This window comes from Pholis gunnellus (assembly GCF_910591455.1).
Source record: "Pholis gunnellus genome assembly, chromosome: 9".
NCBI classification, from domain to species: Eukaryota; Metazoa; Chordata; class Actinopteri; order Perciformes; family Pholidae; genus Pholis; species Pholis gunnellus.
Genome location: NC_136535.1, coordinates 3366839 through 3390274, shown reverse-complemented (window position 1 = coordinate 3390274; position 23436 = coordinate 3366839). Strand labels below are relative to the sequence as shown.

The window sequence follows — 23436 nt, the reverse complement described above, 5'->3', positions numbered from 1 at the left end:
TCAAATTCATTAAAACCTATTCAGGAAATACAACTGGGGAGGCTCGGCTGTCTTGCCCAGGTATAAAATGCACGGCCTGCCACTGGTGTGAGGACATGTCCGATTGGCCAAACATAATTCATACTTATAGCAGAACAGGCTAATGAGCTGTTCAACAGCCGGGGTAACACATTAAAGAATAATTTTGATTATTGTGGGTACACGTTTGTTTATGTTTTAGTTCAAGCATCTCTATCATTCTTTGTTTCTCTGCACGATTGTGGCCAAAATGATAACCAAGAATATTTTGATCAATATTGAGATCAAGGTTATTCATCACAATTATTTATTGATTCCAGGATTATAATATTGTATTAAACTTTCCCCTTTTAATAAACAGAACACTGCTTTCACTTCCATGTTGTGCTATGTTCCTGCTATTGTTTAAGACTAATTCATCATGCATCTCCAAGAAGCAAAATGTAAATAAGACTGAACCACAACGTTTGAAGCTAAATGTTACTCTTCTACTCTGGACTGCAGTCGCAGCAATAGGGATCGTTTTTTTTACAGACAGCAGGGTGCGCAACACTGCACGTGCAGCGCCATAACAGCTCCCCAAAAGTGAAGCCAAAACAGATAGATCTTTACTTTGCATGTACACTTTTGTTCTTAAAGCCTTTAAATTTGAGAGAAACTTCTGTACATGCTAGGTAAATACAGCAAACACAGCAACAACATTTGTGAGCTTTGTGAAAGATTGTACAGCAGAGGAGCTTCCCTTGTGGTTTAAAAAAAGGGGAAGTAAAGAGTGTGTCCTAGTTCTACACAAATAGATGCAGGGTATTGATCTATCTATATTCATATCTTCTATATTCAATGACTGAAAAAATACTCTTGCTCATCATACGTGTCAATGTGGTAACAGGTAGGAATCCAAGTATTGACAAAATAAAATGATGGATACATATATGGATTCATTCGAAATTAAAATGTGGTGCAACTCTTCTCCAGTGCACCACTCTTTCTTCACCAGACATTTTCGGCTATCTTGCCTTCATCATGCTTCCTGAGGCTGTTTCTGGATTAGGCCTCGATCATTCACCAATTTTTTTGTGTTTTGAATTTTCTCTGAACCACAAGTGTTCCAGACCTGTCGTAGAAGTCATGTGCAGTTAGTCCGCTGCTATTCAAGCCTACAATTTTCACGAATGTATTCACCGCTTTATTTCAGTGACACGGCATTAACAGCACTCGTTATCTTCTCTCAGTCCTTGTCTTTAGCAGGTTCCTTTATTCTGCTGTGAAGACAATTCAAATACACTTTCCTCTATGGATCTCTGAAAGCAGGACTTCAGTATAGTACATGTGGGGCAGGACACTTAGCCTGGTATTATTAGGGTGTTAATTATATATATATAATTTACAATTCTTATGACATTCGTCATGTTTATGCTGGTCATTTAAACACTTATCTGAGTTAGGAGTGTTTTGTTAATCTGACATGGCACACTCGTACAAGCCCACCATACCAAAGAATAAGAATAATAGTAATGATAAGAATATGTGGAAAGGTTACAATGTGGTCCTATTTCCAATGGGTGGCGCAAAAGGAGCATATTGTTGTAACAAGTGTAAATGCTGAGCTTCATTGCACTGGTTTTCATCATACATGAAATAAATATACACATTTATTATTATGCAAGTCATGGCCTTTATTACTTAGGCTTAATGGTTATTATATTATTATATTATACCTTCGGGGCTCTGTTGATTTCTCAAGGAAAGAGAGTGAGTTCATATGCTTCCATTGCTGGTAATAACAATAATAATAATGATTATAATTAATATTAATATTAGGAATTAGGGCTGTACCAATTGTTTCGAAGCTTCAATAATAATACTGACATTTGAATTGTTATTATCAGTAACCTACAGAAATACTGCAGGCAATAGTCACCTTTAATCTACTCTCGACATGGCACTCAAGCCAAGGAACAACTTTCTGCATTATGCAACCACAGATAGCTGCGGACTTGTACCGGTCCTGGAGACTCGCAAGCAGTTCCAGTCATACTACAACTGAGGGTCCGCATCAGTCTGGCTCTCCACGCATGTGCGTTTCTTAATCCATACTAGATTCCAGTTGTTAGCCAGGAGTTCAACGCCATTTGGCTGTCTTTGTATTCATTCTAAGTTACTGGGCTTATGTGGGTAAGGGCAGAACATCTGTTCACAACAAGCCTCTTCTTGGCAAACCAGCTTGAGATGCATATGGCGTTTAGTATAGCTTAGTGCGTTGCGAGTGTCTGGTCGAATGAGGGAGCTACGAAGGATTCGCTGAGAGCTCCCTTGTGATGGACGATGGAGAGAGTGTAAAAAAAACATTGGAAGAGTGAATATGACTAATGTTTCTGACAAGACGAAGAAAAGGATCAATTTGAACACAGCTAATGACATCATATACATGACAGCATCGTGTCTGCTCTCTGTATGATGTTGAGGATAACTGAATCTGTTTTAACATCTTCATGAACACAAACAACAATCAACAGAAGAACGTGTGAAACCCAATGTAGACTTGGTGTCACTGAGATTTCTGAATATGAACAAGAACACGTCTGCGTCTCGACTGACTGATTAGGCTTGGCTTCCTTTGAACTGTCAGAATGTGCAGCAGCCATGTTTCTGTTTGAGCAGACCAGCAGTAACCTTAGATCTGGACCGCTGTCACCGCAGTAACTGCTGCCATGGTGACAAAGGAAAAGAGGAAGCAAAGATGCTGAGAGAAGACACATGCTCTAATGTTCAATAGTAAATGGACTGCATTTACATTCCCATATCTGGACTTGCTTATTGGCCAGTAAAGAGTAACGAAAAATGTATTATGAAAATGATCATCATTTTTTAACATTTGTATACAACTAACCCTGTGATATGATTGCTATCATTGTTGTTTGGCCTGGCTTAGGAAAAACATGAAGAAATACTGTATAGTATGCAAGGCTTTTACCCGATCGATACTGAGCATGTGCAGCTCTCAACAGAGAGGAAAAAGAAGCGAGAGGGCTCACTCGTTAGCTACTGAACGCTCAAGCAGCATTCTCAGATACGTCTCCCTGTTAGAGTTCTCCTGGTATCCTCTGCTTGGGACCGCTAGCTAATATTACCAAATATTGATCCCTATGTCCCACACACACACACACACACACACACAAGAATATCACCCAAGTCTTCTCCACTTTGAACATGTACTTCATCAGATATCCTCTCTCACCTCTGTTCCACAGGAGACTCATATTGCAGGGGACACTGGATGCTCTCGTACCCCTGACTTAACCTGTCCTATTTTTGGTGGCTACCTTCAGCGTCTCACTGTAACTATCACTTTAGATTAACCATCATGGTTAATGGTACACGGCGGGTGACATTACTGTGGCTTACCTCTGCAACTTTAGGGGGAACTCCATCTCCCAGCACTTCTCTGTAGAAGCACTGCTGGGTCATGTAGTAGGTGAGGCCGCTCGTTCTCTTGAAGGCGTCTTTCAGCCGCTTCAGTTCAACATCAGTGACTAGAGAGAAAAAGACAGCAGAAGAAAAGAGATCATAAGCAAACATGTTTAAAACAATCTGCTAACGGGACCAACAGTAAGTACAGCACAAACAAGAACAGTGTAATGCTAACGGAACTTTAACTTTAGCAAGCACTATTTTCGACCGAACAAAGATTTAAGTTTATCCTGAGTAACTAGGACATTGTTTTTGGAAAGTCAAGTTGCCAATGCAATTTTCTAGGAATTGTCAAAGTCTCAAAATTCCCAGCAAAAAAATAAAAATCAGGAACATATGCAACACTGCATATGATTAGGGAAATAAAACTGAGACAAAGGTTTTTGTGTTTTAGGTGAAACAAACCAAAAATAGACAAAATGCTCAAAATGTCTGAAATGGATATCACATCTCACTTTTGTATGTGCTCACACTCTCTCTCACACACACACACACACGCACACACACCCCCCGCCCCGCTAGGCTACAGTCAATTAGAGGTTTACCAAAAACAAGGGCTTTGAACTGAACAATTTCAGTCATCAACACTTGGAAATCGATGACCCACAGAGCTAATATGTGATAATAAATAATGAATAGATGGTCATGATAGCATCAATAGTCATATTTCAGTCAGTCAGAGTCAAATGCATCAAAGAATTGACCATTCGTAGCAAACGGTGATAGAGACAGGCAGAAAACGGCTCTGCTGTCAGACGGAGCTCTTAAAGTATCTGAGGGAGCTGCAGCAGCAAAACACTGCAGCATGACGGTAGAGCAGTAGTGGTGAACAGTGTCAGGTTACAGTCGGCTTGTTTGAGATGATCCAGGCCTGAGCACAATCAATGCCAAACAACGCAGCACGTTAGATCTCTGCCTGAGTTTATCCTGACCTGCTTTGGCGTCATGCAAACATAAGCCAAGACAACCCCACAAGATCATGGCGGCTGCAGTATTGGAACCAGGCACCTCACTTGTTATCCACCATTGCGGTGTCTGCAGCAGCATCGCTGTGCTGGTGCACCTGAAGTGATGCTTTTTACATCAACCGTCCAATGAAGGAGAGTGAAACCATAGCAACGGAGCTAGGCGTATGGCAGCAGCTATGGCGGGTAACCCAAAGAACTGTACCAAGGTTTGGAGTGGATGCTCTAGGTAAAAAGAAAAGAAAGCGATTGACCGCAAGAACAAACATGTATCACCATTAGTGTAGCATTTGTTGGTTGGAGACAGCGCTGAAACTAGAGCAGGGACTAAGGGCAGACAATGAAGTGGCGTTACTGCTGTTGGACAGGTTGGTATTTGTAAAATACTAGTACAGTGTAGTTATTACATTTACTCATTAACAACTTTGCTAATGTTTGAGAGTAATATGTAGGCGACGTTAACAACCTTGCTAACGCCAGAATGTGATATGAAGCCAACGTTAGCGACCTTGCTAACAGATGAGTGTAATATGTAGACAATGCTAATGACCTCACTAAGCGCTCAGTGTAATATATAGCTAACATTAGCAACGTTGCTAACAGAGTAGAATATGTCCAACGTTAGCAGCCGCGGTAAGGGCTCAGTAATATGTAGCCAATCAGAGGAGGGGATGTTTTTCATACGTTGTTGTTCATCAAATTAAATCATTAACCAAAGTGGGCCTGTATAGACAAAGCCTGTTTGGCTATGTCTTACAGCGGTTAAACTGAATTTTAATAAAACAATTTTGGAAGTTGAACTTAACCACTGCATTTGCAGGAATATTTTAATGCATTTTTATATTTAATTCATCAAGTAGTGCAACATATATTCAGTAACTTGCCTTGTCCTTTCAGACAAATAGGGAATACAATATTAAATAACAAACCAAAAGGTTAAATAATGATTTAACATGCCCAAATTAAATCCTCCTTTCAGGACCATGGATAGCGCCACTTGACCAGGCGTGCCAAAACACCTATTTAGAAATTCAATATTTAATAGAAAATAATGGAAATACAGACAAGTCATCAGCTACACCTCAGCAGGCCTCTCAACTTTAACTCTTTTCACATTTTTTGCTGCACTTCTGCAGTGGCAAAGATGTGGAGATGTGTCTGTACCACTCTTTTCACACTGTGCCTCAGTAGCAATGCAGCCTCCATACAACCAGTCAACGGCAGCGCCCATTGGCACGGACAAGACTAGCCGTAGTTAGGACAGCTGATGAAAGCAAGAAGAGAATACGTAGCTGTCCTCAAGAAGCCTCATTGGTTGGTGTTTCATTACATTGTCAAAACATATCTGATTAGTCTTTGGTTGTTTGGAGGGGTAGCATGTGACACATTTTGTTCATGTGAAGCATAAATGAGCTGATAAATGATGCGATAACCTGATATCGGATCGGTCCATAGACTAGTGAACTTGCCGATACCCGAACCAGCATCTTAGGCTCTATTAAAGAGCCTCGCCTTTCTGGATTACAGAGACTTAAAAAATTAAATCATCAATAGTTTTTACTCAACGGTGTACTTCAACAAATATCTTTCAAAGTCCAAATAACAACAAAACTGAATGTAACCTTGAGTACAACAGTCAAGATTTGATTGCAGGGTTAGACAGGAACACTTCTATTGCACAGGCAGACACACAAACCTTTTAAAAAGTATATCTTGGTTTGCTTTGTGACCCTTTTTCTCTCCACAGTAACCATTCATACAGCTGTAAGACGTTACTCTAGCAGAGACTCAACACAGTTTCCTTTTGACTAAGGTCAGTTGGCTTTACAAAGCCAAATCAAATGCCCCCAAAGAACGCCCTTGGCTACATGAAGCATTTATTTTTTGTCATTCAAATACTACAAATACATGACTTGTATTTTGATGCGCTCTCTTCCAAAACCTTCGTCCTAACCTAATCTACTTCCTACACTACAAACAAAGGGATCTGAAGAAGCAAATAAAGGAAAAGGAAACAATAACAGGATGCTGGTGTTGATGTAATAGAGGATTGATGAGGACTTGGTGGGAATATAACTGAATAGAGCTGTCAAAATGAGGGGGTCAGCTGATAGTGAGGGTATTTTTATTTGTTTTTTACCTATTTTCACAATGGAGTTTTATAAAAATTCTCCCAATTACCTCATGTATTTAATATATTGTGGAAGGTGTATATGACCGGTGAAGCATCAAAAGAAGTGTAAGTGCAGACTGAATGTGTCTCTGTAGCTATTCAAGCTTTTCTCCTGTCAGTAAAGATTAGCAAGGCCTGGAGTGAGGCTTTGTAAGACATCCTGACTAAATAAGCACTTGACACTGGAGGGAACATGTTTACTGTAAATGCATTAAAGGAATACTAACAATTTTGGGAAATACCCTTTTTTCCAGGAAGCGTAAAGTGTAAAAGTTTCTTCTTGCTGCCTGGCAACCTCACACTGTGAGGCTCACAGTGACAACAAGACTCCAGGAAGCAATCACACCCAACCAGGAAATAGTCCCGCACTCCACCCCTCAAATAACCATGTGCTATTTTTTACACCTCAGTTTTTTGTAAAAATTTAACAAGCGAGACATAACCTGTTAATTAGTGAGCTTCAGATGTAATGGTAGGGAAGAGCCAGCCTAGCTGCTTAACCACCTGCTTCATATTTAGATAAATCCTTTCATATTTATATATATATATATATTCTTATCTAACTGTTGAAAAAAAAAAATAAGCAAATATTCCAAAATGTCAAAGTATTGTTGAATTTTGTCGGACATGTTGGAGAGCACGCGTTGACAGAATGGTCAGTCATAAGGCTTGTTTCATGGTGTGAAAAACATGAAGTGCATTAGCATCATGTTGTCTTGTGATTTGTACCATCTCCTTTGTTTCTCTAGGAGTGCATTGGAGGTCAGGGGAAATACAGCTTTCTTTCCAGAGCTCATCACCACTTTGGCCTCTATGACGACAGATGAGAGCAGCTATGTGCTTTTAAAACGCTTATATTATTTATATATATATATATATATATTTTATAAATAGGAAAGGAGTATTGCTCACATGGCTACACAAGGGGGAAGAGAATTACAGAGAATGAGCTAAATTAGAAAGGAGAGCAAATAAGAAAAGTCAATAGAACATGTTATGCAAAGCAAAGCAGAAGCAGACTGACACACTTGGTATCGAGGATACGTTTGACTTGCAATGCAGTAGAATTAAGGTTTTTTGGAAGATATCAGTTATATAAGGCCCTATCTAGGTCTCGTCTTTTATTCCAACACACTGTGCTCCGGGTACAGCAGCTGTAGAAAATGCCTCACTTCCCATTGCTCCAAAAATACACAGCCTCCCTGCAGCCAACAGAGGCACGTTGCTAATTATTATACTGAATGATGGCGAAATTCTTTATGACATCAGTTGGAGCAAAGGATTTCATTGGTCAAACATAGTTCTGCAGAAGGTGCAGAGTTTAATAAAGTGACAGCTGAGGGTAAAAAGCTGTTCCTGAGCCTGCTGGTCCTGGAACGCAGACTCCTATAGCGCCCTCCGCAGGCAGCGCTTGAGGTGGACGGTCTCGATGGCAGGGAGTGGAGTACCGGTGATACGTTGGGCAGCGGTAGAAGTTCACCAGGATCAGAGGAGACATGTGGATTTTCTTCAGTCTCCTCAGGAACAAGAGACGCTGGTGTGCCTTCTTGACCAGGGTTGAGGTGTTGAGGGTCCAAGAGAGGTCCTCTGAGGTGTGGACCCCCAGTAACCTAAAGCTAGTGACACGCTCAACCTCTGTTCCATTGATATGGATGGGTGTGTGTGTGTGCAGCCTTTGGTCTTTCTGAAGTCCACAATAAGCTCCTTGGTCTTTTTGGTGTTGAGGGCCAGGTTGTTGTTGGCGCACCACGCCGCCAAGTGCCGGACCTCCTCCCTATAGGCCAACTCATTGTTGTTGTTGTTGATGAGGCCCACCACCGTCGTGTAGTCTGCAAACTTGATAATGGTATTGGAACCATGTAGAGGCGTGCAGTCATAGGTGAACAGGGAGTAGAGGAGAGGACTCAGCACACAGTGGAACGCCAGTGTTCAGGGTGAGGGTAGAGGTGTGATTGCCTAACCTAACATACTGGGGTTCGTTGGTTAGGAAGTCCAGTATCCAGCTGCAGAGGGAGGTGTTGATGCCACGGTCTCCTAGTTTGGTGATCAGTTTGGAGGGGGTGATGGTGTTCAATGCTGAACTGAAATCGATGAACAGCATTCTCACATAGGTGTTGTGGTGCAGGTGGGAGAGGGCGGAGTGAAGCGCCGTGGAGATGGCGTCCTCTGTACACCTGTTCTGGCGGTAGGCCAATTGGAGGGGGTCCAGTGTGGGTGGTAGGCAGGTTTTGAGATGAGCCAGGACCAGCCTCTCTAAGCACTTCATGATGATGGGGGTGAGTGCAACAGGGCGGAAGTCGTTTAGGCTCATGGCAGTGGAGTGTACTGGCACGATTGAGGTGGTTTTGAAGCATGTGGGTGCAGCTGCTTGGGCCAGAGACAGGTTGAAGATGTTAGTCAGGACCTGTCAGCTGCCCAGCACAGGCCCTGAGCACGTGTCCGGGGATGCCATCGGGGCCAGCAGCCTGATGGCAGCCTGTGGTTCATCGTGTCATGAAAATCTTGTCAACGTTTTAAAAAAATAAAAGGGGGTTATCTCAACACTCCGGAACAAACAAATTGAGACTCCATGTACTTTACAGACCTCGATGGAACTGGTGCTGAGCCGTCTACTACAATCTGTGAGATCGGCCGTTTGGTCTCCTGAATGAACAGGATAAGTCTGAGGAGAGGGGAAAGTGAAAGAGCAGCACTTTTTGAGCAAAGCCCTTAAACCCCCAACTGCACCAGTAGAACTTCTCAGTGGCCAACAGATGAGTCTGGTTGTAGTGGGCAGCTTCCGGGTGTTAACAGGGCTTCCCATTAATTACCTAGACTGTGGCAGCCCGCCATGGTGCATTTGTCCTGCCACAGTTTCATAATTAACCTAAAATATTTACACTTCTTCACAGGTACGCTGGCTGGCCCTAGCCAAGCCCAGCTCCAGGTGGACTCAGAAAGGCCAGCGTAAAGGTGGCCAACGGCTCCGGCTGTGTGGCCCCTCGCAGGGAACTCACCGCTCTCTCTCTCTCTCTTCTCTCACTGTGCTTACTAGAGCACAGTAAAAAAAAAGTACACAGATATTTTACTTGAGTAAAAGTAATACGAAAAATGTTTTAAATTCTGTAAAAAGTCCTGCATTCAGGACTTAGTCTGCATAAAAGTACAAAAGTATTTGCATCAAAATATACTTCAAGTAGCAAAAGATTTTAAAAGAATCATGCAGAATTATATATTGGAATATAATCACTGATGTGCTAATGAGCTCATCCTTTAATGTTGCTGCTCATTTGAGCTACTTTATAATAGGATACTTAATGATTATATACTACTTGAAAGTACATTATAGTTAACTTATATTTTGTATTAAGAATCTAAATCTGCAAAGTAGCTAGTAATTGATTTTGTCAAATAAATGCAGAAGGTACAAAGTAATATTTGTCTCTGAGATGTAGTGGAGTACAAGTATAAAGTTACAGAAAATGGAAGGTAGCCTAAATGTACTTAATTACATTCTACCACAGCACAAAATTGTTTCCAAGAATATAAAGTTATGTATAGATCTCACCTCTCTGAAAGTGCACAAGATCGATCCATTTAACTTTAAAATGTACAAACGTTTCTTCCTAGGGAGCATGTAGGGTCCGAGGTCTCACTGACTCCTGTGGGAAACACTGGTTAATGTGCGAGTGAGGACTGGGGCATCCCTCAATTAAAGTGTCCCAGAACAGCAGGGTGTCGACCTTCACACAGCATGCTGCTCAGACCTTACCAAATATGTATTCTAAGTGTATCTAATCTATGTGTGGGGGGCGTAAGCCATCCAATCGGAGTGCAGAACCGATTAGTGGTGAAGTGCTAAATCACAGGCTTCAGCAACCCTTCAGGCAGCCAATCAAACACGTGGATCAGCAGAGTGCACACAGCTCCAGCAACAGAGAATAGAGCACCCTGTGTGGCATGTAAGGCAGGAGCTGACGGACACAAGACAAGAAGCACAACATATTGTGTAGACTCTGCAGAGCCCGATCTCCTGTCTCCTCTACATGGTGTGCAGTGGAAACCTGATCTTCTACTCTCTTTAACTGCTGCAGTGTTTGTGTTACAATTAGGACCCTTTCAATCGTTTCAATGCTGGTGCCAATATGATATCCATATTAGAGCTGAAACAACTGGGAAAATTATGAATATGATAGAATTTACCATTAACAACCTTTTATAACAGCTATACGATTAAGAAAAAGAAATTAGCTTTTCGTCTGAAAATCTGTGTAAGGCTGTGTTCACACCTAACGCGACGATTATCCGCGCTACTACATTACATTCAAAGTAAACACTAAATCGCACCAGACGGCGATGAGAGTTGAAATTGTTCAGCTCAGATGAGAAATGTGTTTTTAATGCTCAGCATTGAGATGCTCCTCCTGTCACTGACGTCCTGCTGTTGTTGAATCACAAAATATCTTGTAGCCTAAGGTGTTCACCCAGAGCTCTACGATAGCTCATATTAGTAGAGACCGGACCAAACTGTGTATAAATGTGTGTGTATTAAAGGGTACAAACAATAGCTACACTGCCATATTTACGCCAATATTATGTTATTTTAGCTGCTACAATGTTAGCATAGCCTAGCACCGATCATTCCAAAGAAAACATGCATTTTAAAAGTTATTTGCTTGTCGTCTTACGGAGAGAACTAACAAAACATGAATTCTGACAATTTACAAATCTGCATCACTTTGTAGTTACTTCGTTTATTGCAATTAAATCACAGCCAAATCTGTTTATTTTGTGTTCATACAGCTGTAGTAAACCAGCCGACGTGTGGCTCGCTAGACACAGTGAATACAGCTCGATGAAATACATGGAGCTCCTCCAGATCATGTTATGAACCCAGACAAGAAGGTATTTAGTTTCCCGGGATATCTGGGACTTCCACAACAAGTACTAAGCAGAAGTAGAGGTTATTCTTTCCATGGTTGATGGCGGAAATAAATGGCTTAGTTGAATGAAACGAATAAACATCGCAAACCTCGCAATCAAACGTAGCATTAGAGCACAATATTATATTACACATTCTAGGATTAGTATCTTATTTGATCTTAATGAAGTGCATTAAACAAATCGGTTTGCTTGCACTACAGCTTGGTTTCCGTGAATTAAGCCAATTAATCTCCACTTGTGTAATCTCGTACAGCTTTGTCTGGCTTTAGTCCTTTTGATTGTGTCTCTGGTGAAGTTCCACACGTGTAGGGAGGCTGTGCAGCTCTCACACCCAAAGAATAATGTACACATCTCTGATAAAACAGTGAAGCATGGCATGTTAGTCCATATCAGTAATATAACTGAAGATGAGCAGGTTGACTCTAGTTAATGCACATAAACCCCTGTTGTGCACACATTAGGGCAACCATGTAGTGTGGGCAGCTTTCTGATCGTGCATTATCTCGTCTGTGTGTCGCACCACTCCGGTAAACGCAGTGCTCACACACTGGGACACGGTGAACAGACCCAGCAGCCAGGCTGTCGGCCTATCACAGCTCACTACTGGACTCCCCCATTTCAACTTCTGATCTGTTTGGACTGCATGCAACTGAAATAAAATGAAAACTATTACTTTACAATTTTTTTTTTTTACGCATGGAAGAAAAATATAACAATGATTGTTATAACAAATGATTGTATGCTTCTTGGGATGCACCGATACCACTTTCAGAAGTGCAACTACTCACATTTGAGTGCTTGTCGATCAGCTCGAACAATGACTTTGCAAACATCAGATGTTCCTCTCTTTCTGACCGTAACACATTGAATATACAACATGATGCTGCTGCTGACATTTTAACAATCAACATTGTGTTTTCTTGATACAAACAGACCACAGTTTGCCATAGGGATGTTAATAATTAACCTTTTAAAAGTGCTATCAGTTAAACAATTAAAAGAAATGCTAAAAATAAAAAAGCTGAGCAAACCTCAGTGGCTTGTCACCTCAAGGTAAAGAGTGCAACACACACACACACACACACACACACACACACACACACACACACACACACACACACACACACACACACACACACACACACACACACACACACACACACACACACACACACACACACACACACACACACACACGCGGTGGAATTATCCAGCGATCCAACCTTATCTGACCAGTCACATGGCAACATTCCTAATTCCCACCAAGGGCTCGACTGCCGTAATTATGAGGTCAGTTTTCATGGAGTCTACCAGGACACCAGCAGGATAGTGGGCAGGGGACGTCCTGTGTGAGAGGTTAGGCTCAGATGTGTTCCTGCTGTAGACTAAACCCAGGGTCAAACTTCTTTCAAGACTACATTTGCAGGGTTGATTATGCAGTTTCTGTTCATTTAGTTTCTATCTAACTAACGTGTGATTGCTAACATATGCCTAGAGTGAGAACGGGGATTTTTTTTTTTATTAGAGAGATATTCATGTCCTCTTTACAATAAAGAAATGGATAAGATATGAGAAAATCATATAGAACATAATCAGTGCGGCTGCTGATTATCACGGTACCATAAGGTCATCGTATCGTCACACTGATGCTGAATAGACTACTTCTATGAATTGTATCAACCTGTATCTGCATACAACGGACTTCTTTAGTGACGAGCTAACACAGGTGGTGGATACAGCAGACTGGAGGCTGGGCGTCTACGTTTCAGAGGTCAAAGTCTGCTTTCTTTTTAAATAGTAAATGATGGGATGACTGAACATTTACTAGTATGGAGAAGAAACGGTCCCGCTTAATCGAGAAGAGACGAGCCATTTCATGTCCAATTATTGAATCAGCTGGGTTGCTCGCAAGAGAAATGCTAAATGATCTAGCATTTATATGGCGCCTGTCTAGTCTTCCAACTACTCCAAGCGCTTTACACATGTCAACATTCACACATGCACACTCTGATCGCAGAGGCTGCCACGCAAGGTGCCAGCTGCCCATCAGGATTGACCCACTCACACACTGATGGCAGAGCCACGGGTTCAGAGACACGTTGCGACTGTGCTCATTGTGACCTTCAATGTACAAAGTTAAAAGAATAAATGATTGGTCAGGAATCAGGAAGCCTTGATAACCTTGTGGTATTGTGAAATGATCCAGCAGGCTAGTTTCATTATGTGCTGAGTAACATCAAGGTTGATGTTTAAAGGAATCTCCTTTTTTAAATGAAATTGACTGCATAGAAAGAGTACTTCCTGAAGTAGCCTGTCCTTTATGCTGAATACGTATATTCTCAGGGCCCCACCAATCCCTGTTTTCTATAATAAAGAAGTTGCTGGGAGACTTGAAGCCAATCTATGGTAGTGGTAGAGGGATGAAGAGAGTAGAGGTGAAATAAGAATAAAATATGAAGGAAAACAGAGAAAATATATCATAATATATCATAATGCTAGCCGGAGCGGCTGCTGGAGCTGATGGCGGCCAATCCAGAGTCCGCAGCGAGTTAAGAAGCCTCCCAGGGTCGGCTCTCCGCTAAAGATACGGGCTGCTTAGTCTATTTCAGAAGGAGCCGCTCCAGCTTGGCAACATAACTAACTGCCACTGTTTGTGAAACACAGACATGAATAACGGGACTTCTAACAGTATTAACTTTGTCGTCAACAAAGTAGGAAATAATAACAAACACATGTTGTCTATGTTGAATTTTAATGTAATATACTGTTTCAGTGTACATAATAGGCTACTCTCTGTGAAACATAACATCAATTCCATTCTTTTCTAGTATTTATTCACCAACAGTATACTTTAAAAAACACTGCACTTTCACAGCTTCAGTTACTGTTGACTTCATACTCTATCTCATTATCTCACACGCCTCCCTTGGAACAATTATGACTCGATGCTATAAACTCAATAATTGGACATTTCAAACTCAATTGTCAACGTTATGATCTCCTGTAACAACTATTTGACACCTTTCTGTTCCTTTCCACTGCCCATGAACGCAACACATGTGCGTCTTGTTTACGTTCTAAACACGGGTCTGTGTCAGTAAGCTAGGCTAAATACTAGCAGAGTTCTGGTGAGGCTGAGCCTGAGCAGCAGAATATGGATACGATCCTGCCTTAAAAACTAACTTATGGAAGCACTTCGCTTCTTCTCCCGCCTGACTCGGAAAGGATGAGGAAATGAATGAGGTAAATTAATTTGCTTTTTTAATCATGAATCATTACAAATAGCCTTTTTCTTTGCAAGTTACCTAAGTTAATCACTTCCTGCTAGCTTTTATTTTGTAAGTGCCTTTTTACGTTTTGGATCCTTTATTTTGAAGTCCTTTTGGCAAAACCGGAAGCAGATTCAAATCTCGTCAGAGTATTGTAGCTTGACTTCGCATAAGGAAAAGTACGAAATTGACGGTGCAGACTAAAAGAAAAGTGTTATAAAATATTGAACATGAATAAAGGCCTCTGGAAACATCAGTACGCTTCACCATTGTCCGGCTGGGATCCGCTACAATTATGTATATAAACATTTTGATGCATGAAGAAGAATTGATAATGGTTTTATAATGGCATCGTAGCCCTCTGAATCAAATCAAATGGAGTCGCCAGGTGCCTGGAGAACCCCACTCCTAATCTATTGTGTATATGTATAGGTGTAAATCTATACGATCTCCATGCTTCTAAATGTATGCATCCTCAGTTTTCTGTATTACTGCACATGGCTACTTTTTCATCAAATAATACAAGCAAACTTGAACTCAAATCTGACCTCAACAGCCTGTGAAATACAAAGCTGAAACTTTGTCAATACTACCGTGTGACCCAACTCCATAAACATGACAAAAATAGAACAGAACATTATAAGCGTGCTGTAATCCACAATGCAGCTCTAACACGGACTTCCTGAATGTCTGTGGCATGTTACACTGCATGAATAAGACTTTTCCTCACTCAGAGCTCTTCTACGCTTACTTGTTTTAAGTCACTGCATCTGTCGACAGAACACCACCAATTGAATTTCAGCCTGATACAAGATTCTTTCAGCCCAACATTGTTGAAACAGAGTTAATGTTGGTAACGAGAGCATCAAGTTATCAGTCCAATCGTTTGAATGGAGAAAAACCAACAGAGAGAAGAGAAACAAGCGACAGTGAATGACACGACAGACTCGCACCGAGCAGACATGAAACCAATTCCCCACTATGTTCTGTCACTGCATCGACACAGAATCATCCACATCGCAATACGTCTTAGAACTGAATTTCAACACCTCGTATGTATCACACAGGACTTAATCCTCATTCAGGGGCCGTCTGTCAGCGAGGACATCTCGGAAACAGCAACCTTTAGGATTCATCTCGTAACCCATTGGCTAAATAAAAGGTCTAACATGAGGATTAAGTACAATATATACCAAAGTCAGCATTGTGTTCATAAGAATTAACACAGAAAGAACATGAAAGAAAACGCGTTTACGTCTTTCAGGACCTAAGAGGCCATCCTTACTAGAATAACGGCTAAACAGAGTTTCTTACAGATTTGCCATTTTAATCTCAGAGAATATCAGAGCATTTTTCTCGTAGATTTGTGACTTTAATTTCCGGTGTTTTCTTGGAATATTACATCCCTCCCCTGGCTCTGTAATTATTGTTTTTTACTTCAATGGCCCAGCATGACCGTTTATGAAATTCTTTTTTTCCTTCAAAACATTTTCCCATGGATTTTCAACATAATCATGCATTTAGAAAATCACTGCACTTGTGAGATTAGCGGGGGTTGATGACTACAGTCTCAGCTGGCTCTTGTTTCACTTCAGTCAAGTTAGACAGAAACATCTCAAGGCACTGCTACTGAAAATCAAAACATTCCATTAAGAAAATGCCTCGTCCTACCAGATAATAGCTAAATTGTTACAATTAGATGGACCAACGGGGAGCAAAACAAAGCGGTCCACATTGTAGAAAACACTGTATTGTTGATGCTGTGATGCAATGGGGGGGGGGGGGTTCTTGGACACTGGGCTGCATCAAATGCAATGGTTACCATTCAATGCAGAGCAAACAATGGGTCTGATTTCTGCTACTGCACCAACACGCTCTCCATCCGCACACACAGTTTACAGACAAAGCCTGGGAACATAATACACAATAGGCAGATACACAGCAATGCATGCTTAGCTCTTCTATTAGTCTCCATTGGTGTCTCTAAGTCTCACGGTCTGTCTGTCTCAGCAGGTTTTCAGTGCTAGACCACCTCACTTAATCATCGTGGCAGCAGAGCAGCAGCCAACAAAGCCTCCTGCTGTGACTCAATGTTTGTTGTCCTATGAAATATAAAGCAGGTGTGCTCGCCTGCTGCTAACAGCAAGACTGGAAACACTCGGACAGGGAGCAACGAGGCGTCTGGAGCGGCATGCAAATACTAAACTTACATGAGCCCCGGCAACCTTTTCGTCATGGTGAACTGTCAACAGAAGCTGCAGGCACAAACGTACAGGGAGTGCTGTTCTTAAAAAGCTCACTTCACCTGCAGGCATGACACCAAACATTCAGCATGAGGATGCTGTTTAATGGGGTTGGAAAGAGAAAAACAACATAAAACAACAGTTTTTTTCGAAGCTATTTACTCATTGTGATACTACTATGCCCTTGGTTCAGCATAGACTTTGTTTTTTGCTGCGGTCCAGTGACAGTTGGGGAAAATGGCAATTAGGTGCACTGAAGTCTTTTCAAAGGACGTTAAAATGATGAAATTCTCGGTTTCAAAATTAAACCAAATTATCCCCATTCCCCTATCACGTCATTACTTTACAGGTCAGTGGCGCTCTGTTGTGGCTAACCTGTGCCTTACTTAACTCTGAGTAATAACCCTTTTCCCAAAAGACACTTCGACATGTACTGGGGCTAGGCAGTAGCTGCTTCAGCTTCAGGGTCCTGGTATGATGCATGCTGGCTCACTGTCACGGCTTACTTGGACACTTGATTAGAACAGAGCTATAGTTAATGTTGGCAACATCTGTGCTCCTCCTACTATGACAAGTCAAAGCTACCATGGGTGCTATTATGGGAGCTACAATAAGGGTGAAACCGATGAGAACCTCAGAGCTACGCGCAACATCAACACAACCAATATGATGAGGCAGAGGCACCTAAAGAGAATAAAGTCCACACACCTATTTATTCCTGTAGCTCTCTTTGGAGGAGCAACAGCTGATTCGTGATGGGAGCTCTGGGTGGCAGTAGCTTCGTCTGTGGAGACGGAGCGTGGACTAAGAGAGGTGCCAGCTCACCTCCTGGGCACTGCCAAGGTACCCTTGAGCAAGGCACCGTACACTCAAACTGCCCACTGCTCCTAACACTAGGGTGGGTTAAATGCAGAGGCTTAATTTCACTTTGTGCTGTGTACATGTGTGACAATATAAGTTGATTTGATTTGGAGAGGACAGCTGGCTAGTTAGCTAGCTAGCTTGTCTATCTCCAGAGCTGGCAAACTAGCCAGCTGCTAAATGAGTACAATTTAACAACTTAATGCTTCACCCACACACTCTTGTCACAGTGTAGGAAAGCTACATTGCCATCGCCAGATAAATGACAACTTTATTCAGACGGTTTTCTGTGTTCGGTGTCGCGTGGAAGCATGGCGGATTTAGCAGGCTGGCTAAGTAGCCAGCCCTCCGCTGCTAGGCTTACTGGTGTCGCCATGCTAAGCCTAGCAGCAACATTTCTGTCCATCTCTCTAATAGATGAGCCTTCTGTGTGGCGGTCTGTGAGGAGGTTAGCTGAATGCTAAGCTAATATACTAGCAACATTTTCTCTCCATCTCTGAAACGCCTTGCCGAGTCCGGTAGCTCACTACAGCCTAGAATCACAGTCTATCATCTCAAATGTATGCACTATATTATGAAAGTGCATATTTAGATTTAGAATATTTCTGACAGCCCTATAATATAGTATTTTATAATTCTTACAGACAATAGCTTAGCCACTTGGACAATTGTGGTCTCAGATTAATATTCTGTATCTTAGATGAGGCTCCACCATTTATGGTGTGCTGCATTATGTGAGGAGAGAAAAGGAGAGCAGACAACACACACCCTTGTTGTGCTCCTTTCCTTATACTGAAGGTTTAGGACTATGTGTTGTTGATTTATGCAAGTGACCGGCCATGTTTACATAGCAAACAGCATACTGGAAGCCTTTGTGGCAGCATTCGGCCAATCTACATCCACAAAGCAGCGAGCACAAGGTAAGAATGCAAAGCAGCGGCCTATCACCTCGGCTGATAAAGGCCGCTGACGTCGATAAGAAATGCGAGGCCCTGCAGTTCTCAGGTGACTAGTTAGAGCGATGACCATGACTGTTGCTTTACTAAACTATGTGGTGGTCAACCACACAGGTTCAAATGGCCGGTGAAGGTGTTCCAGGGACTCTCTAAAATCTATAAAGTAGAGCCTGAATAGTATAAACACATGGGATATACAGCCTGTTTAAAGACATGTATCCTTTTACATCCTCCCCACACATTTCAGCCAGGGCCTACAGGGTTCAACGTTATGTTTATTTTTCACTCCACACTCCAGAAAAATCACTGCGTTTAATATTGTTTTGTGTGTAATTTGCTAGATTTACTGGCCCGAATTGGCATACTTACCCCGGGGCAAGTAGGCAATCCTTATTGTCAAGCAACATAAAGTGTGTGTGTGTGTGTGTTTGTGTGTAAGAATGAGTGTGAGTGATAGACAAGAAAACACTAAAACTGCCGAACCATTTCATTGTAAATCCACAAAACAGTTACGCAAACGGTGTGGGATCATATTATTATGTCTTTCAAGATAATTGCACTCAAATAAAAAAACTAAGCTGAAGACAATCACACATTCAAGTTTCCTACTGAAAAAAGAAATATGTAATTGTCATTAATTATTTACGGTATGAACTGTGCCAGAACAGCGTTTTTTGCGCTCCAGATATAATTGAAATGAATAAATGGAGATGATTTTTAAAGAATGGAATTGATGTCATGTTTCACAGAGAGTAGCCTATTATGTACACTGAAACAGTATATTACATTAAAATTCAACAGACAACATGTGTTTGTTATTATTTCCTACTTTGTTGACGACAAAGTTAATACTGTTAGAAGTCCCGTTATTCATGTCTGTGTTTCACAAACAGTGGCAGTTAGTTATGTTGCCAAGCTGGAGCGGCTCCTTCTGAAATAGACTAAGCAGCCCGTATCTTTAGCGGAGAGCCGACCCTGGGAGGCTTCTTAACTCGCTGCGGACTGGATTGGCCGCCATCAGCTCCAGCAGCCGCTCCGGCTAGCATTATGATATATTATGATATATTTTCTCTGTTTTCCTTCATATTTTATTCTTATTTCACCTCTACTCTCTTCATCCCTCTACCACTACCATAGATTGGCTTCAAGTCTCCCAGCAACTTCTTTATTATAGAAAACAGGGATTGGTGGGGCCCTGAGAATATACGTATTCAGCATAAAGGACAGGCTACTTCAGGAAGTACTCTTTCTACGCAGTCAATTTCATTTAAAAAAGGAGATTCCTTTAAACATCAACCTTGATGTTACTCAGCACATAATGAAACTAGCCTGCTGGATCATTTCACAATACCACAAGGTTATCAAGGCTTCCTGATTCCTGACCAATCATTTATTCTTTTAACTTTGTACATTGAAGGTCACAATGAGCACAGTCGCAACGTGTCTCTGAACCCGTGGCTCTGCCATCAGTGTGTGAGTGGGTCAATCCTGATGGGCAGCTGGCACCTTGCGTGGCAGCCTCTGCGATCAGAGTGTGCATGTGTGAATGTTGACATGTGTAAAGCACTTGGAGTAGTTGGAAGACTAGACAGGCGCCATATAAATGCTAGATCATTTAGCATTTCTCTTGCGAGCAACCCAGCTGATTCAATAATTGGACATGAAATGGCTCGTCTCTTCTCGATTAAGCGGGACCGTTTCTTCTCCATACTAGTAAATGTTCAGTCATCCCATCATTTACTATTTAAAAAGAAAGCAGACTTTGACCTCTGAAACGTAGACGCCCAGCCTCCAGTCTGCTGTATCCACCACCTGTGTTAGCTCGTCACTAAAGAAGTCCGTTGTATGCAGATACAGGTTGATACAATTCATAGAAGTAGTCTATTCAGCATCAGTGTGACGATACGATGACCTTATGGTACCGTGATAATCAGCAGCCGCACTGATTATGTTCTATATGATTTTCTCATATCTTATCCATTTCTTTATTGTAAAGAGGACATGAATATCTCTCTAATAAATAAAAAAATCCCCGTTCTCACTCTCACTCTTAGTTAGATAGAAACTAAATGAACAGAGACTGCATAATCAACCCTGCAAATGTAGTCTTGAAAGAAGTTTGACCCTGGGTTTAGTCTACAGCAGGAACACATCTGAGCCTAACCTCTCACACAGGACGTCCCCTGCCCACTATCCTGCTGGTGTCCTGATAGACTCCATGAAAACTGACCTCATAATTACGGCAGTCGAGCCCTTGGTGGGAATTAGGAATGTTGCCATGTGACTGGTCAGATAAGGTTGGATCGCTGGATAATTCCACCGCGCGCGTGCGCGTGTGTGCGTGTGTGCGTGTGTGTGTGTGTGTGTGTGTGTGTGTGTGTGTGTGTGTGTGTGTGTGTTCAGGAATTGAGGGATGTCCAAACCACCACACAAGGAGATGACATTGAAAAGATGCAATTTAGGCAATAGAAACAGCAATATGTTGAGGCGTGTTCAAACATAGGCTTCAGTGGTAAAACTATAGTGAAGAATCCTGGCTGAAATTAAGTTACAAACCTTTATCATTGAAATAAATTGAGTGCAAAGGACAGGTCTGTCTAACTTCCCTGTAGAGCCCTGCTTAAGGTATGACGGTGCCCTGGATGGATGTGTGACAGCCTCTCATAGCCTGGAGTCAAGGCAGACAAAGGTCAGCTACAGGACACCCAGGGAGTAAAGTGCAACAAAAAGGGGATCAGGGATAAGATATCCGCCTTGCTTCCTGATAAATGCTCACCCACATCTTACATAAGTGCACCAACACTCAGACTGTACATGCATCAGTTACACAGTTACCCAGCGTTGTGCTTTACTTGACGTTGCAGTATATATACACACACACACACACACACACACAGGTCTGGGAGACCCTACTTTATGTTTTGGGCTCCCCCAGTGAAAAGAAAATGTCCACAGACTTCGACTCTAAGCAACTAAATGCAGCGACAGCAATGGCAACGTGAAGCATAGCCGTTTGTTGTTCAGCCAAACGCCCTGACTACCGTTACACGGCTTGCTAACTACTGCGTGTACAGTTCAGTGGAAGCGACCTGACAGTCTGCTGGCACAAACATTGACGATTAAGGTTGGCCATGTCACATGGCTGGGCTTGAAATCCGCCAGACGAAGGCTCACACAGACTGTCTGGAGGCATGTCCCTCTGGGAACTTAGCTATAGCGACCCAGCTAACTAACTGCTAGTAGACAAGTAAGCTAGCTAGTTGCAGCATATAACGCTACATTAGCAGTATTCAACATTAGCTACCTAAAGTGATAAGAGCTAGGCTGAGTGGCACACTGTAGGTGTGCCACACTGTAGGTGTGCCACTCAGCCTAGCTCTGTTGTTCAGCTAGAAAGTGAGCACACATTCGAGGCTGTTTGCGCAACTGTTTTGCCAAATAGCGCTACTGTCAGTCAGCCCATCCCTCTCTAGCAGACACTAGCGCCTCTACCAACGCTTTGGTAGCTATGGAGAGAACGTCACGCCAAGCACAGTCCAAAACATCTGACAGTTTTACGTGACCTTGCTTGTAACAGAAGGCAGGCGCCTCATAAAGTACCAGTCAGTTCCATTTTCACATTGCTCGGACGAATAACCCGGTTCGGGATGAACAGAATCCATACAACTACGTAAAGCTACAAATGATTTATGCTTTAATTAACGTGACTAGGAAACGCTTCCTACTGCATCCCGACGTGCGTTTTGGTGGAAGGAGACTGCAGACAATATAGACTTAGCTATTGTTAAACTTAACATGTAACATTTAACATGTACTTAAATTCCGTGAGGCTTTCCGACATCTTGCTATGCCGAATGTATTCATATATCGTGGTGGTTCCGGAGCCAGTGTGTTATTTTTTTGAAAGGTGTCTACCTTATCCAACAACCATGGCCCCTAAAACCTCTAGATTTTAAAAGGGAAGTCAGGACGTTGTCCTCTTGTGCACCGGCCTAGCCTAAAAGCTGACAGTTAGCTAAGCTAGCGCCACTGAGGTGAATCTAGCCCGTTGCTTTTCGGCTTACCTCTCTTGACTGCCTCGTCATACGACAGGAATCCGATCCTCGACTCTTTGGCCCCCATGTTCCCCTCATTTCATTGCGATGTGGAGAAATGAACGCTGCGCACTGAGTTGATCACAATTGTTTTGTCGCCGTATCCGTTTATTGTGGAGTGGGTTGCTGCTGATGTGTGTGTGTGGTGAACGGGTGAATGTTTTCAGCGACGCCTCCATGCTGTCACGTGAGCTGACTCTACAGGTCAGATGATCAGCTCCTCCGTACGCTTGTAAACACACTCAGTATGCCAGACACACACGTCTTTATGTCAACATCAATACTTCATGAAGTGCTTCCCCTCTTTCTCGCGAAGTACACAAATGCATTCGACTCATAATGCGCAGTCAGTCACACCAAGCTGTCAATATGTGTGCGTATCTGTAAAGTCTAGGTTGTAAAGAAGCGCGGGTAGCACCATCTTGTGGCTACTCTGCTAAATGACGCTAGCTGACATCTATAC

At 42.2% G+C, this 23436-nt stretch overlaps 1 protein-coding gene across 1 annotated transcript in view; it reads right to left on the bottom strand.

The window, feature by feature from the left end:
- usp32 (ubiquitin specific peptidase 32) overlaps window positions 1–23079 on the bottom strand; it is a 69675-nt gene extending 46596 nt beyond the window's left edge. Inside the window, exons 1-2 of the mRNA XM_079166155.1 lie at window positions 22944–23079; window positions 3424–3551 (exon numbers count right to left, since the gene is read on the bottom strand). Coding sequence (XP_079022281.1) covers window positions 3424–3551; window positions 22944–23001 — 186 coding nt within the window. The 5' untranslated portion in view covers window positions 23002–23079. The remainder of the gene's footprint in view (window positions 1–3423; window positions 3552–22943) is intronic.
- Window positions 23080–23436: the final 357 nt, after the last annotated feature.